The 16490-nt window shown below is 62.6% G+C and overlaps 1 protein-coding gene across 1 annotated transcript; it reads right to left on the bottom strand.

Moving 5' to 3' along the window:
- Positions 1 to 224: 224 nt before the first annotated feature.
- GRIN2C (glutamate ionotropic receptor NMDA type subunit 2C) lies at positions 225 to 15528 on the bottom strand. Its single transcript, XM_056326778.1, has 13 exons — positions 15110 to 15528; positions 10536 to 10959; positions 8261 to 8856; positions 7655 to 7769; positions 6858 to 7069; positions 6562 to 6730; positions 6072 to 6225; positions 4604 to 4729; positions 4291 to 4520; positions 3895 to 4055; positions 3181 to 3368; positions 2363 to 2595; positions 225 to 1978 (listed from the first exon to the last, which is right to left on the bottom strand). Exons 2-13 carry the CDS (start codon positions 10941 to 10943, stop codon positions 578 to 580), a joined length of 3993 nt encoding a protein of 1330 aa, XP_056182753.1. The 5' UTR covers positions 10944 to 10959; positions 15110 to 15528; the 3' UTR covers positions 225 to 577.
- Positions 15529 to 16490: the final 962 nt, after the last annotated feature.

The following is a 16490-nucleotide window of genomic DNA, read 5'->3' on the forward strand; positions in this document are numbered from 1 at the left end:
TCCAGCTTCAGTGCTCGCGGTACAGGCTGATGTCTCCCAAGTAATTATCCCTCAGCGCGGTTTAATGAGTTGCTGTTTTCCTTGGCCTGGCTGCTGCCGGTGGGATAAGCCTGTGTCGGGGCTCAACAGTAGAGACACAAATAGGGAGGCGGTGCACAGGACCACGAGCATCCCCGTGACAGGGGGTAAAGCCAAGGGCAGCCCCAGGCTCACCACCAGAGGATGGAAGAAGGGTCCCCAGCTGGTTGAAAATGTCTCTTTAATGACCTGGACATGGCATTTTGAGTCCTTTGAGTGAAAATAAAATGTGACGGCAACATGGCAGCAATGCGCTTGGCATCCCCAGTGCTAGCCCTGCCTGTGGGGAGAGCCCGAGCCAGCACACGCCAGCCCTCGCCAGGCTCCTCTGACCCCCCCCAAAAGCGCACGGGACCCGCCGAGCCGCTTGGAGCATCCCGCTGCCGGCCACGCAGGACCCCGGGAGGCTGGAGCCCGGCCGGGAGCCGTTGGCTGGCCCGTGGGGCCACCCGGGCAAGGGGCAGGCAGAGGGGTGCGGACACCCCCCTGTCTCCCCCCGTCACACCTCCGACTCCAGGCTGGAGATCCGCCGCCAGGACCCACCAGTACAGGGACTTGTCACCCCACGGGCCACCAGCGGGTCCCTCCTCTCCGTCCCCGCCGCCCGCAGCAAGGCCAGCTCCCCACGCCTCCCGCAGTCTCTGCAGCCGCTGTCCCAGCGCCCAGCTCCCCGGCTGCATCCCGCTGGCACCCCGGGGTGCTCCCGGGGCAGCGGGGACCCCTGCGAGCGGTGTCCCAGGTAGAGGCCCCGGTTGGCATAGGAGTTCATGCAGGCGTAGGGCGTGCACGCCGGCACGGTGGCACGGGGGTTTTGCCGGCAAGCCTCCCGGTAGGATGGCAGCCTGGCCACAGGTGAGCGCGGTGCCAGCCGGCCAGCGGCCTGGGGACAGCGGGGCCCACAGCCGTAGCCGGCCTCAGCTTCGGGGAAGAGGTCGGGCACGTTGGCGCGGGTGGGCGCACGGGCAGCACCGCAGTGCCGCAGCCCCCCGGGACAGCGCTTCTCGCCCCGCTCCCCGGGCGCCCTGGCCGAGCTCGCCCATCGGCTTGGCTTCTCCCGCTCCACCACCGCAGTCTCCGGCTCTCCCCTGGCTCTGCAAGTCCTGGTGGCTTTTGGGAAGGCGCCGCGAGGGCAGGATGGAGGCAGGAAGGGGCTGCCCACCTCCCGCCTCTTCTCCGCTGCCGACAGCAGCCGGGGCAGTGTCCCCGAGCCCCCGTGTCCCCCATCCCCCTGGAGCAGGGGGGGGTTCTGCAGTCGGTCCCCCCGCCCTGCCGGCCGCTTGTGCTCCCTGTAGATGTCCGGTGGTGGGAGGTCCCTGGGGGATGTGGGGGGCGGGAGGGGAGCCCCGACATGGTTCCCCACCAGCACCTGCTCCCCAAAATCCCCCCCTGGGGAGGTCTTCACCAGGAGGTGGGGGAAACCCACAAGGGCTTCATCCCCCACACAGCCACCCCGAAACTTCAGGGGGTGCAGGAGGCGGGGGACGTGCTCATTCGCCCCTCTCCACTTCTCCTCCCCAGGCAGCCGGGAGTCCACGGGGATGGGCTGGGGCAGCGGCAGCCCCAGAGGAGCACCCTTGGGAGGGCAGGCTCTCCCCAGCCTCTCAGGGGGGGCCAGGTCAGAGGGGGGGGCCCGGTGGGCACCGGTGCTGTTCTGCACCACGAGCTGGGGTGTCCTCAGGGAGAAGGTGGTCTGGAGGTGCTCACTGCGGCTGCTCCAGTCCTCGATGGTGCGGGTGGCCTGCTCCAGCGAGCCGCCCACACTGGCCGTTGACACCATCTCCTTGGCCGCCTGCAGCATCTTCAGCACATTGGCCTGGGCTGAGCTGGTGGTGACGTCAGGTGTGGGTGCCCGCCGGGGGCTCGCCAGGGTCTGCACTCCATTGAAGCAGCTGTAGATGCCCTGTGGAGGGAAGCAGGGGGACCCCCACCATCAGCAGGGTCACTGGGGTCCTGCAAACATGAACCCACCCTGATAAGCCGAGATGATGCTGCTGAGGCTGAAATGTCTTGACAGCACTGATGTCCCCTCCCCAGCATCCACAGTGCTGCCAGGGTGGGTGACACCATCCTCCATCACCCCCTTCTCCAGGGATGCTAATACGGGGTCATCCCCAGGGCTAAGCCCTTTCCCCAAATCCTGGCTTTTCTCCCCAACCATCAGCACAAACATCTTCAGCCCCTCCCATGTGGGTCAAAGGGACGATGTCCACCAAGCCGTGCCCAACCCCATGACACTGTGGGAGGACACTCAGGCCCCTCAAGAGCCCCTGGCAGCATCACTCACCCTGCTGATGGCCAGGAGAAAGTCAAGCTTGTGGGACTTGGGGACAGAGTGACGCAGCTTCCAGTAGACAAGGTGCTCCCAGGCAAAGACCAGCAGGCTCAGCCCCATGGCCACCAGCAGCATGTAGAAAACCCCAGCCATGTTGTCGATGTCCAGCTTGCTGCTCATCACTTCGTTCTTCTCATTCTGGCAGATCCCCGACAGCCAAACTGTCTCCAGCTTCTGGGTCTCGCCTGGGGCCAGACACACACAGCGATGGGGGGGGTGAATGTGCCCCCCCCTGCCCTGGCATCATCTCCCCTAGCACAGCCCCTGCCCATCCCCACCCCTCCATGGCTGGAGGGACAGAAATCCTCTCCAAGCCCCCAGAGCTGCTGCCCTTGGCCTGAGCATCCCACCAGCCAGTTGGCTTCTCCAGGGCCCTCTCCTGCCTCTGTCCCCCACCCATGTGCCAGCCAGCTGTGCTCACTGTCCCCTTCCCTGGCTTCTCCTCCTGACCCTCAGATTTTGTGCGTGGCCATCTCCAGGATTTTGCAGCCTGAAGGAAGATGGGGGACCCCAGGGGAATCACACACACACACACTCCCCCCCGCTCCCCCCACCCCAGCAGCAGTCAGCTGGAGAGATGCTGCTGGAATTAATGTTCCCTGAAAGGAATTGGTGGAGAAGCCCCTCAGTGGCATCCTGCAAGGAACCATGGAGGCTTCACAGGGTCTGGGGGCCAAAGCCATGCCCCCTGGGTTAATGTGGAGGGCAGGGGTGGGGTGAGGATGGGGGGATGAGGACAGGGCTAGTGAGAAGCTCGCCCAGGCACTCACCATCTCCCAGGAACTGGAGCAGAGCCAGGTCGATAGCTCGCTTCCAACGCGAGTCCTTCTGCAGGGCGATGCCGTAGCCTGTGGTGGCAAACACCTTCCCGCTGCCGATGGTCACCAGCTTGCAGCCCTCGTCCTTGCCCGCCATGTAGTTGAGCACCGCCGCATCGTAGATGAAGGCGTCCAGCTTCCTGCCCCACCGATGGGAGGGAGAGTGAGGATGGGGCCGGGGTCGGAAGCCCTTTTTGGGGGGCTGTACCTCATTTGGGGGAGCTCTACCCGTTTTGAATAGCTGTAGTCCATTTGGAGGGGGTTGTGTCCTTCTTGGGGGGGTCTCTGCCCCATGTTGGAGAGCTTTAACTCCTCTGGGGGGGGGAAGTACCCAAGCTGGGCGGGGGGGGCTGTATACCTTTTGGGGGAGCCATACCCCACTTGGAGCTGTATGAGCTGCAGGGTGTCGTACCCTGTCTGGGGGGGCCCGTATCTCATGCAGGGAAATCACACAGAGCCATATCCCATCTGGGAGAGTTGTGTACCCAGCCTGGGGAGTCCACACCCCACTGGCGGGGGGCTGTACCCCAGTTGAGGAAGCCCTACCCCATCTGGGAGGCACTGTACCCCACCCCAGGGAGCTGTAGTTCATTTGGGGTCCTGTATCCCATTTGGAGGAGGTGTACCCCAGCTCTGGGAGCCATACCGCATGTGGGGGAGCCGTACCCCATTTTGAGGCTGGTGAGGGCATCCTCCACGGAGCGCTGGTTGTACTTCACCATGTGGGTGTGCATGTCAGGGTAGTTGCTGCGGATGTTCCTCTCGGTGCTGCCATTGGGGACGGTGCCGAAGCGGAACGGGGGGTACTGCTCCTGCGGCTTCTGGAACTGCAAAGGGGAGCCCCAGGGAGCGGCATCACATGGCATCTGTGTCCCTGCTGTGTTCCCTGCCGTGTCCCCTGCCACGTCCCTGCATGTCTCTGGCACGTCCCCCCTCCCCACCAGCAGCCCTCCACCCGCCCACCCATGCCCAGCCAGCTGGCAGTGACATGCAGCCCTGCCAAGTTTTCACCACCCCAAAAAAATTATTTTTTAGGGATCCCAGCCCGACCGTCAGCCCCACCTTCCTGTCACTCAGCCCTGACACGGTGTCGATGTACTGCTCCTGGATCATGAAGGCAGCCAGGTTGGCAGTGTAGCTGGCGAGGAAGATGACGGCGAAGAAGGCCCAGATGAGCACCATGATCTTGCTGGTGGTGCCCTTGGGATTCTCGATGGGCACCGAGTTGTTGAAGACCAGAGCCCACAGCAGCCACACCGACTTGCCAATGGTGAAGGAGGGACCTCCAGGCCCTGCGGGGACAGGGGACAGAGGGGACAGCCGTCAGCCCGGCTGGAGATGTGTGTGTCCCCCCCTCCCACCTCCTCCAACTCACTCTTGGCACTGGTGAGGTTCTGGTTGTAGCCGACGGGGCTGAAATACTCAAACACGAAGACAGTGACAGCCACCACAGTGAGGCACATCACAAACATCATGACCCACACGGCTGGACTGTAAGGCTCTGCAAAACAAGTGGGACTCCATCAGCTCCCCCGGACACTCTACAGCACCCTGGGGACCCCCAGCAGCCCTCCCTGATGGATGGGGCTGTCCCTCCTGGGAGGGGAGACCGGGGCTGGCAGCACTGCAGCCGAGCAGATGATCCACAGGGAATCAGGAGGGAACGGGGATGCTGTGAGGTGGGGGGATGCAGCCATGCTTCTCTGCCTAAGCAAAATCAGCCTTTCATCAGTGGGGAGATGCTAATGAGATGCTGCCCGTGTCCAGGGTCATCCTCAGGAGCGTTTCCCATGGGATCATGGGTTGTCCCCCAGATGGCTCTGGCCATGGGACTGTGCCTGCACTGGGCATGGGACCAGCCCCTGGCTCTGCTCAGCCCCTGGGAAAGCCCCTGGGAGCTGGGGGTGGGCAGCGAGCCCCCGCCTGCCTGGGATGAGCTAGAACAGGGTGGCAGGAGTGGTGGAGATGCATCCAAGCCCTCAACGTGCGGCTGCCGAGGTCCATTTGTCAGCGCGTCCTTCGCTGTCAGGGAGGAGAGGCCTCCCCTGATGGGGATGCGGCTCATTAGCGCAGGAGGCAGGAGGCGCAGGGACCGCAGACCCTGGCCCTCCGGACCGGGGCGGGATGCTCCGTCTGTCCCCAGGGCCGGGGAAGGTGACCCCTGCTTCAGGGGGAGGTGGGCCCTGCGGTGTGCAGGGGACAGGAGGGGGAAGATGTGCCCAGGCTGGCAGTGTCCCATACCCCATGGCATCCCTGGCACCCACACCCCTGCGCACCCTCCCGGTGTGGGAGCCCTGCTCCAGCTGAGCCGGGATGCCGCTGCCGTGCCCTTGCCGAGGGCCGGGAGCCCTGCCGAGCTCTCAGGCTGAATTTCATGATGACCTTGGCCAGTCTCCTCCCCTTCCTAGGCTGCAGCTTTGCTTTTTTAAAACTCGTTAAATAAAACTTTTAGCAGCGGCAGTTTCCTGCCCCAGCTTAGCCACAGGCTCTGGTGATGGTGGCAGAGAAGGGGTCCCCAGAGCAGAGCTCAGAGCTGGCAAATACCCACCTTGTCTTCCCCCCCCATCCCTGTCCTCCCTCCTCCACAGAAGTAACGAAGAGGAGGAAACCTCCGATCCCAGCTTCCATCTCCAATCCCAGCCTCCATCTCCATAATAAAAGGATTATTCAGGTGAGGGGCGGAGGAAGCCCCAAAGCCAGCAGCACAATCTCCTTCCCTTATGACTCGGTGGGTTTTTTTTCTCCTTACAAGTTATTTAAAACTGAATAATATTTCTAATTTGCATTTTCTGGAAGCATGGGATGAACCCACAGCCAGACAGAGGGAGGGGCGCACGGCTCACCCAGGAAGGCAGAGGGGGAGACGGTGCCGTTGCTCCTGGCCACCATGACGCTGATGCCCGTCTCCACGAAGGGCACGGAGAAGTCCACGATCTCAGAGCGCTCCTCGTTGATGGTGAGGGAGCCAATGGCCATGTCTGCACGCTTGTAGTACACCTGGAGAGGGGGCAGATGGTCTCAGGATGGGCAGATGGACAGGTAGAGGCACCCAGACCACCTTCCCCAGGCATTTCATCTCCAACATTACCAATCTTTACTTTTGTCTTTTTTTTCTTAAAACAGTAGCTTCTCAAATGACCAGAGATACTAACACAACCAGCTGTGGGAGTTGTAAATGTTTGGCTCATTTCCTCATTCTCCTGGCACAGCTCGTGCCAAACTGTCCCTTGCTCAGAGTCCCACCACAGACACCACCTCCAGCAGGAAAGCCGGAGGTTCTCTGGAGTGGTGCCCCCCAGGGAGGGCCAAAGTTGGGGTCTGAGCCATGCCCACCTCACCAATCATGCCGTTCCACACCCCACGGACAATCTTGCCATGTTTGCCGTTGGTCACCAGGTAGAGGTCATAGGAGAACTTCACCGCCTTGGCCAGCTTCTTCAGGATGTCAATGCAGAAGCCCTTGCAACACAGCTTGGTGTAGGGATCCACAAGGCCATCACCACTGAAACCATGCCGGGGAAAAAAGGGTTGGACCAATCAAAGATGCTCGGAGCACCCTGATGCCTGCTGGACACCACGTGCCTGGGAAGCAGTGGCCAGAATTGCCCAGCTCCATCCTCACTGCTCACCTCTGGGAGGAGTTGGTCTGCTTGCGGCAGGGCACAGTATTGCGCACGCAGACCCCGGTGCTGGGGTCCGTGTTCTCCACGATGACGAAGGGTCTCTCCTCCAGTGTGGCCACCGTCAGGTGGCGGTTATCGGCCACGGGCTGCAGGAAGGAGCCGTAGCGGGGCCATACCGGGTACTTCATGTGGATGATGCCTTTCTCCCACTTGCCCACCTGCCCCCAAGGGAGAGCGCACCGTCACCTCGGCGAGGGGCTCTGGGGGTCACATGGGGTCCCGTGTCCATCCTCCCCATGCCTTTGGGACTCGTTTCTCCTGGAGCATTGTCAGGCTGGAGCTCAGCCATGGTGAGACCCACCTCAGCATCCCTTCCCCATGCACCCACTCACCACAGGGTGAGGTGTTTCCTCCTGTGCCCCAAGCGCTGGGCTTGGGTGAGCACAAACCTGGCCAGATTTCACCCAAAATACTTTCAAACTAGAAAAAAAACACCCTCCATGCAGTTTGTTTCAGGTCTAGATGTTCCACTGCTGTTCTCCAGAGGTGAGCAGTTGCATTTTTGCCTCTTTTGGAAACTTTCAGCCAAATTGCAGGGAAAAAAACCCAGTTCTTGGCAGAGCTTTGGTGCCCAGCATTGCCACAAAGCCCCACCTTGCCACCATGGGTACTTTTGGTGCCAGTCACAGGTTTTGCAATGGACAACCTGCCCCAGGGTGGGACTCCAGCCTATGCATGGCCCCAGGCTCACCCTGCCCACCCCCCCTCCCAGTGTGCCCATCCTGGGGGGTCCAGGGTCCTACCATCTCCCAGAGCCGATGCTGGTTAAGCGAGATCACCACCATGGTGGGCCTGACCAGGTAGCCGCCTTCATTGAAGGAGAAGTCCCTGTGCTCCCACGTCACATTGAGAAGGTGCCTGGTGGGACACAGCACCCATAAGACTCTGGCTGTGCAGCTTAGCCCCGTACAGCCTTCCTCCTCCTCCTCCTCCGGCTCCACTGGGCTGCCACGGGCCCCATGGAGAGATGTGGAGCTGAGAGCTGGGGATCTCAGGTTTAGCCACTGTGCAAGAGGCAGCAGGGAGCTGGAGAAAGCCCTGCCAGCAAGGAGGCACTGCACAGACTGCCACAGCAGCCCCAAGCGCACATCTGCACTGTGAAGCAGTGCCATGAAACCCCCCCTGAGACCCCCATGGGTGCCGGGTCGGAGAGAAGCATGGGAAACTGCAAGGGCTGCTCTGGAGAGATGCTCCAGGATAAACCCAGCCAAGAGGCGTGGACCACCAGCTGCAGCTCAGCGAGCATCATCGCCCCAGCCTGCCAGCTCCATCCTCCACCTCCTCTGCCCCTTCCCTCTTTGTTTCCCCATTCTGTTTCATGCCCATCCCAGTGCCCCCCCGAGCCTTACCGGTAGAAGCTGCTGTTGGAGGTGGTGGCTCCACCAGGGGCCTGGCAGTCCCGTCCCACCTCCGGGAGGTAGCCATGGGCCCGGAAGAAGCTGGCTGCCCCCATGGCAATGATGGCCACCCCATCCCGCACCTTCTGCCGCAGGCTCAGCTTCCAGCTCTCTGTCACCACACTGATGAGGCCGACAGGGAAGGAGGCGGGTGGTACCTCCATGTTGCCCACTGACAGGCTGGGCACGATCCAGACGTAGCCCGGCCCCACCAGGCCAGCTTGCTCTGCCATGGCAAAGAGGTACTCAGCCTCCTCTCGTGAGCAGTAGACAATGAGGACCTGGGCATCGATCTGCCGCAGGAGCCGCTGCGTCCTAGAGCTGCTCCGCTCCTGGCTCATCTCGAAGGTGAGCACCTCCTGCAGCTCCCAGCCAAAGTAGCTGGCGTCCGTGAAGGAGCGGATGACGTCCAGGAAGATGTTGTAGCCCGGGTAGAGGCTGGTAATGACAGCAAAAGAGCCCCAGTCGTATTCCTCCAGCACCTTGAAGATCACCTGGATTTGCTGCTCGATGGAAACACCCAACTGCAGGAAAGCCGAGCCGGGCTCCTGTGGGAGGAGAAGGAGTCAGGGGCTGCTCTGGCACCATGGTCCAGGTGTCTTGTGCCCGTGCAAGCCACCTTGAACTTGCCATCATGAAGGGTTCAAGGAGCCATGATCTGGCATGGTCCATGGGCTGGAGACACCCAAAATGGGACAGATCCTGTGGCAGTCTCCAAGGAACATCATCCCATGCAAAGGGTCAAGCCCTGCAGCCTCTCCTCCATTTCTCAGCTTGTTGACCAAAAATTCGTCCATCCTCCAAAGGAGACCAACAATTTCTCCTTAAACCAGGAGAAGGAGGGGGACAAGGGCTCTGCCAGGAGTGTAAATCCCATCCCAGCTCCAACTCACTACCTGCTGCTGGAGCCTGTGTGGCTCCTTCCCTCTCACCCCATCTCCCCAGCCATATGGCCTCTCATTAGCAAACCTTAATTGATCTGATTCTGTCTTAAATGATTCAGCGAATAGCATTTGCAGAAGGTCTCGTGCAGGCAGTGGGGTTTTGCAACCCAGATCCCCTCCTCCTCCAGAGGAGGAGTTTTTCCAATGAGGCTGGTGGTCCAGCTGGAGGGGTGAGCCCCAGGGACTCCTTCTGGGGAGTGGGATCTGCTGGGATCCTTGGACGCATGAGAGGAGGAGGAAGAGGTCGAGCCTCAGACAGGCCCCTCCACCACCCCTGAAATACCCCTGGAGAAAGCTGCAGAAAAACATGCCGACCACAGCAAAGCCATGGCTGTTTTCCAGTTGCGTGGGGCTCCACCTGAGCCCCCTGCACCCACCTCAGCCTACTGCACCCACCCGAGCCCCCTGCACCCACTGCAGCCCCTGCCACCCACCCACAGTGAGCAGCACCTGGGGTGGTCCAGGAGCACCTGTCGGTGCAGCCAGTGCTGCCGAGGTGCCACCCAGGGGGTTCAGAGCCCCAAACCTCTGGGCGAGTGGAACATGAAAGCAGAGGAGCGGCAGGGTCTCCAGCCCCGGGGGCTGCTGCCATGGGAAGGGGCCAGCACTGGGACCCCTCCAGTGCCCAGGCTGGGATGAGCAGCCAGGGGACAGAACCCAGATCTCCCCCTCGGGAGGGACTGGAGCCTCACCACAGCCCATCGCAAGCTGCCCAGCACCCTCCAGCCTGGCTGCAGCTCTCCCTGCCGCCAGCACTTCCCGGCAGGCAGGTGACAGTGACTAGTTGACAGTGACAGTGTCTGATGCCAGCGAAGAGGAGAGAAGCTAAAAAGCCTTTTTCAGCCCGTGGTGCACCTGAGATTGCTGCCACAGCCGAGCGAGGCTTCTCCACGCTGCCTGCCCAGCCATTTCAGGGCTGGATTTGGCCCTGGCATCGCATGGAGGGAGGAGGATGGGGACGTGCCAACCCTGCCACTGCCCCTGCAGCCCCAGTGCCACTCCAGCACCCCACGGTCGGCACAGCCTGGAGGGGACAGCAAGCAGGACACCAGGGAGGGTCCCTCCACAGGGCACTGTAGTCCCCTCCCTGAAGTCCCCTCCATGTCCCACCGCCCCAGCCGGCCACGCTGCCACAGCCACTGCCTATTCCTGCCCACAAGCCCTGCACTGCAGCCTGGCAGCTCCTCTGCCCTCCAGCATTTCACATCCCATATCCACCCCTCTCTAAGAATCCCTCATTTCTCTCACCCCCCCCTGGAAATAACCCGTAGCGAATGCCTCACCTTCGGGGTCAGGACCACAGCAGACCCCCCGCTGATGCTGATGACGGGGACCTGGGTCTGGGAGGAGATGAAGTCCAGGATCTGGGCCACGGCCTCTGTGCCGACGTTGTCCTCAAAGACGATGCCGTGGATCTTGTGGCTGGCAAGGATGTTGCAGATCTGGGTGAGGAGGGTGCTGGGGTTGGTGTTGTTGACGATGACGGTGATGGGGTGGATCTCCAGGGGCATGTCCAGGAAGCTCTGGGGACTCAGGCGGGAGCGGATGTGCAGGGGGTAGGACGTGCCCCCAAACACCACGGCCACGTTGACCACCGGCTCCTCGGGGCTGGGCAGCAGCAGGTCTGTGAAGGCAGCTGAGCAGCCCAGCACCATCGACAGTAGCAGAGCGTGCGCCGGCGCTCTGCCCATGTCCACCGCCACGTCCCTGCTGGGACAGGACACAGCCCCTCGCATCTGGCCACCCACCAGGACCCCCAGCCCCACTCACCCCAGCCTGCCCCGCAGCAGCACCAGGGTGGGTTGACCCCAGGGAGAAAGGGGAACCTTCATCCTTTGGAGGCTGCATGTGGTGAAGGGACAACCACAGGGTTGTGCCCACCACCCACCATGCACCCAAGTGCCACATTCCTTGTCCCCAGTCCCACCAAGCACTAAACCTTCCCAGCTGGTTGCCCCTTCCCACCACCACACCGTCCCCATCCCACCACCACCATCCCCCTCCCAGTCCCATTGCCTTCCCACCCCATCCCCTCTCCAAAAGCCATCACTGCTAGGATGCTCCTTATTGCCCCTTCGATCGGGAATGGGGACAGGAGCGAGAGGTGACAGGAGGAGCTGGCAACTCCCTGGTGCCTCTCTCCAGAGCTTCCAGCCACCTTCCATATTTAAAGGCTTTGCCCTTGAGGGAGGGTTCAGCTCTGCAACCCCCATGTTGGGATTTTGCAAACCACACAGTCATCGGGGCAGCTGGTCCCCTGCCTGTCCCCCTGCCTGTCCTCTGCCCATCACCCTTCCCCAGGGCCCTTGCTCTCTCCCCACAAATCCCAACAAAAGCACCTGCCTGGCCCTTTATCTCCAAGTTTCCCCCCTCAAGACACCACCCTTCAGCTTTCCCCCCTTCATGCCTCTGGTGTGTGTCCTGCCTGGCACTGCCCACCCGGCTGGGACATGCGCCGCACTGCGTCTCTGCTGGCTGTACCCCAAAGCCAAGGTCTGGGGGAGCGGGGTTTGGGCACAACCCCCCCTGCCAGCTCCCCAGGTCCCCACTGACTATGATTGCTCAGCCCGCACTAGGCAGGGTGAGAGCCCCTGGGGGTTGGGGGGAGCACACATCCCTGCTCACGGTGATGCACCCCCGTGCTGGAGCTCACCCCTTCCTTGGAGCCTGCCGGCAAAACCAACCCACGGGAGACCTGTGGCCGGGGGGATCTGAGCCCCCCTGTGCCCTGTTGCACCCAGGGCCGTTGCTCCGGTGCCACACCGGGCAGCAGGGAGGGGGACAAGCAGCCCTCCACGGTGGCACCAGCCACACGCCAGTGTCGCTCCATGCAGCAAGATGCCAGCTGGTGCTCAGAAACGTCACTTGCAATTAAAAGCTGCTGTTGCTTAACGTGTTCCTCGGCATGGCCGGAGGAGTCCCTTGATGAGTCCCAGATGGTTTCGGGGTCTGCGCTGCCCTGGGGACCTGCACCCCAACACCACTCTGTGCCACAGTGATGGACAACCCCTCGGCACACTGCAAAAGCATCGCCAGCGTTTTGGACTGAAAACGCAGGAAATAAACCCAACCACTGCCCGGCTGGGGACTCTGCAAGAGCTGCTTGGTGTGGATTTGAGCACCAGGGCTGCCTGCTCCAGAGAGACGGGGGACATGAGCCCCACATCCCCCTCCTGCACCCCATGGGTACTGGGAGGGCTTGGGCACCCGGACGGGCACCAATGCTCACCAGGGAGCATCTCTCCTGGCCAGAGGGGTTTCAGGAGGGGGATCATCCACACCTAGCACCCGCCATCACCCAGGGGGGGTTCACCCTGCCCCGCTGCATCCCCCCCTGTCCCACACTGCAGCCGGCCAAGCTGCAGGAGCCACGACACCACACCGATGGCTGCAGCCAGGGCCCCTTGGCCGGAGAGGGTGGCAGGTGAGTCATGCCATGCTGGCAGCGTCCCACGCTCCGGCACGGCCAGCATAACGGCGGGGCAGCCTGCGCTGCCCGCTCCTCGTTGTGAATTCCCAAGTATTTTTAGTCCCATGATAAATAATTCATCGGGAATCCGGCATCAGCTATCCGAGCAGAGAGGAAGGGGAGCAACACACCACCCAAAACAAACAGAGCTGCTCTCCTAGCGGCTCTGCCTGTCTGAGCCCTCCTCAAGGACGTTTAAATATACCCTGGGCCCTTGTGGTGACTGATCGGGTTTGCTTGTTCCAGCCCTGGCACCTCACCCATCCCAGACCCTTATCCTCCTCTTCCTCAGCCCAGCTCTTCCCCGTGCTCAAGAGCCTTTTCTAGCACCAAGTAACCCAAGCACAGGCCAGCAAGCCCCTCCCGTGATGCCGAACACTGCTTCCCAAGGCGTTGCTCCGCTCCTGGCTGTAACTGGGAGTGGGTTTGAGCAAACTGGTTTCCCGCCAGACTGAGCCGCAGGTGGAAAACAACCCTGCCCCTTGCAGCCAGAACACGATGGCAATGGCAGAGGGGAAGGTGGCATGGGCACATCGCATCGCTCAGCCATGGATGAGATAACCAGGAGGTTGGATTTCCATCCTTCCCCAGGAATCTGGTGCGGTTGGCCAGAGCCAAGCCGCTCGCCGCAGCCCTTGGCGGCTGTGGAGGAGGATGGAGGGGTTTAGGGCCAGCAAGCCCGTGGCTGGCAGGGGCTCCGTGCACGGGCTGGAGCCAGGGCTGCTCCAAAATGGCCGGATTCAGGATGCAAAGAGCAGCCAGCTCCTCCAGCCCAGCCGATTCCATGCACTTCCAGCTCGTCTTTTCCAGGAGCAAGCTAGAGGGGTGTAGGAAAATGTGGGGTTTGGGGGAGGATGAAGGTGAGGAAGGCAAATTGCAGGGAAGTGGTAGAGGCAGAGGAGAAACTGAGCCCATCCCTGCCAGAGCCGGGGCTGCTCTTGGGCTCCGCACAACACAGCAAAGCCCCCATGGACTTTAAAAAAAAAAAATAAATAAAAATCACATTTTTCAACCTCTTGTCGCAAGCACTGCAGATTTGCTCCTTTGGGAAAAGGCCTTCCCAAAAGGGACGTTTTCCAGCTGGGCAAAGGGCTGGTGGCCAGGCTGGAGCAGGAGGAAGGTGGCCCCAGCTGGGAGCACAGGCAGGGCAATGCCACCTCCCGGCAGCCTCCCCAGGGACCAGGGGACACCCACAGAGCCACCCAGTAGCTTCCCCACTTGGGTTTTGTTGCTTTCAGGTGGGTTTGAACAGGTTAACCCCTCTCCTGGGCACGGCTTCACCTGACACACGAAACACTCGCAGAAACCTCTTGCTAAAGGCACCAATGGAGCCCTTACCCCCCACTACTCCCTGAAATATCATTTTAATGCAACAGGGAAAGTTTGCTCCTAATTTTAAACCTCCTTTTTGCCCTCCCTCCATCCCTCCCTCCCCTGCTCCAAGAGGGGGAGAGCTCATGCAGATATTTTGACCTCAGGAAAGGGAGAAATAAAATGCCAAAATGCAACATATCTGTAACGAAAGAGAAACCTTATCCCCCCCCCCCAAAAAAAAGCCTGCAAGCCCAAAACCAGAGGGAAGGCGCAGCCTGCACCAGGGGAGGGGGAACCACTGCCGATGGATGGAAAGGACGGAGTGAATCTGAACCTGGCAGGGGCCATGTGGGGAGGACAGGGGGCACTGGGGAGGCTACCGGGTTGTGCCAGGGCTTGTCATTGTCCCCAGTGGGGGACACCCCTGTGGAGCAAGAAGACCTCCGACGGAGCCCCCCAGAAGGAAGCAAAGCAGCAAAACCTCCCCAAAGCCAACTCATCACCATCCCCGTCCCCATGCAGGGAGAAGCACCGGCAGCCTCCGGCAAGCACCGTCTCCTTTCAACCTTCATCTGCCACCACCCAGCACCACCCTCCTCATCCTCATCACCCTCCTCTTCCTCGCCCGTGCCTCCGACAGCAACAGTTGCGGGCCGGGGGCTGCGGGCTGGGGCGATGGGGGGCCCCCCGCATACACACGCACCGAAACGCAGCTTAAAAAGGTCGAATATGGATTAACCAAAAATAAACGCCAAGTGTCCTGCCTGCCGCTGGGTTACGCAAGGTGGCGGGGGGGACACAGGGCTAGTGGCACCCAGGGAGGTCTCCCCTCTTTTTTCTGCCTCCCACCCACCCCAAACCCCCCCAGCACAGCGCCCGAATAGCGGCTCGTTCCCATCCTTGCCCGGGACGGGAAGTGGGAGCTCTTGGGGATGGGGGGATGCTGGGGTAGAGGGGAATGGCCACAGCAACCCCCCCGCCCCCCCAGCCCACCCCTCCAGCCCATCCCTAAAAGTTCTCGGCGACGGCAGAGCCCGTCGGGGGCCGGTTGCCCCCAGCCCGGCCGGTACTTACGGGACCGCCGCTGCTCGGTGCCTACATGCCCCGCGGCTCCGGCGGGGCTGCGCGTCCCCCCGGGGGCTCGGCCCCGGGCAGCTCTCCCCTCCGGCGAGGCAGCCCCCCCCGGCAGGATCGGCCCCCGCCGCGGCTGGCGGGGGGGACCGGCGGCTGCCGTCGGTCCCGGCTCGTCCTTGGCGGCGGCGGCGGCGGCTCTGCAGCGGCGGCTGGAGGCAGGGACGGGAGCGGGGGAAGGAGGGAGCGGGAGCGGAGCGGGTGTGCACGGGGGGGGGCCCGGTGGCAGCAGGTGTCTCGGCGGCCGCCGGGCCCCGGCAGCCATCTCCCCCCCCCACCCCGCGCCGGGACCGGCGGGGCTGGCCCGGGCGGGACGGCCGGGAGGAGCCGGCGACCGGTGGGGAGGGCTGAGGGGATGGGGGCACGGGGGGGGCACGGGGGCGGTGGGGAGGGCTGCGGGGATGGGGGCACGGGGGGGCACGGGGGCGGTGGGGAGGGCTGCGGGGATGGGGGAACGGGGGGAGAGGTGCGGTTATGGGTGCCCGGGGGGGGTGGGGATGCGGGGATGGGTGCCCGGGGGGAGAGGTGCGGTTATGGGTGCCCGGGGGGGATGGATGCGGGGATGGGTGCCCGGAGGGGATGCGGGGATGGGTGCCCGGGGGGGGCACGGGGGCGGTGGAAGGACAGGACGTGTGTCCTCCTGCCTCACCGCAACTTCGGGGCTGGCCGCCAGCCCCGGGGAGTGGGGAGGGGGAGGCGTGACGGGCAGCCCTCCCTCCAGAACCTGCCCGCCTCCCTTGCATCCAGGGCTGGCTCCAGCGCTGGGGAGGGCAGGGGGCAAGCCCCCTCCTTGCTTCGTCCCCCTTTTTCCCCAGGAGGAAAAACCCACCGCAAAATGGCACAGCTCTTACAATGCACCCACCCCCCCTCCACCCCCCAGGAAGAGCTGGAGGGGCGCAAGCAGCTGCGGTTGGACACCCACCCACACACCCCCAATAAATAACCTCCAGCCCTTTGCTAACCGAACCGGTGGGGTCTGGCCAGGTGCCCCCCAGCTGGTGCAGGGCAGCCCCAGGGTCCCCATCGGTCACAGGGAGGGGGGGTGACACAGGGCAAAGCCCCCGCAGGCAGCAGCAGCCTCCAGCTGTCACCAGGGCCAGTATTAAAGCATCAGCTGATCCCGCAGCACTGGTTTAGAGCAAGCCAGACTGGGGTGGGGGGGGTAAGGGGGGAGATCCAGCAAAGGAAGAGGGGGGAGACGGGCAGGGGCCTTGCTGGGGTCCCCTTGCCCCCAGCTGGGTGCTCAGTCCGCCCCCAAACTAGCCCATGCTCTGCAGCAGAGCTGAATTCCAGCCCTGCCAGGGGTGGGGGGGCAGCTGCTCCA

This window comes from Falco biarmicus, chromosome 1 (genome assembly GCF_023638135.1).
Source record: "Falco biarmicus isolate bFalBia1 chromosome 1, bFalBia1.pri, whole genome shotgun sequence".
In the NCBI taxonomy this organism is placed as follows: domain Eukaryota; kingdom Metazoa; phylum Chordata; class Aves; order Falconiformes; family Falconidae; genus Falco; species Falco biarmicus.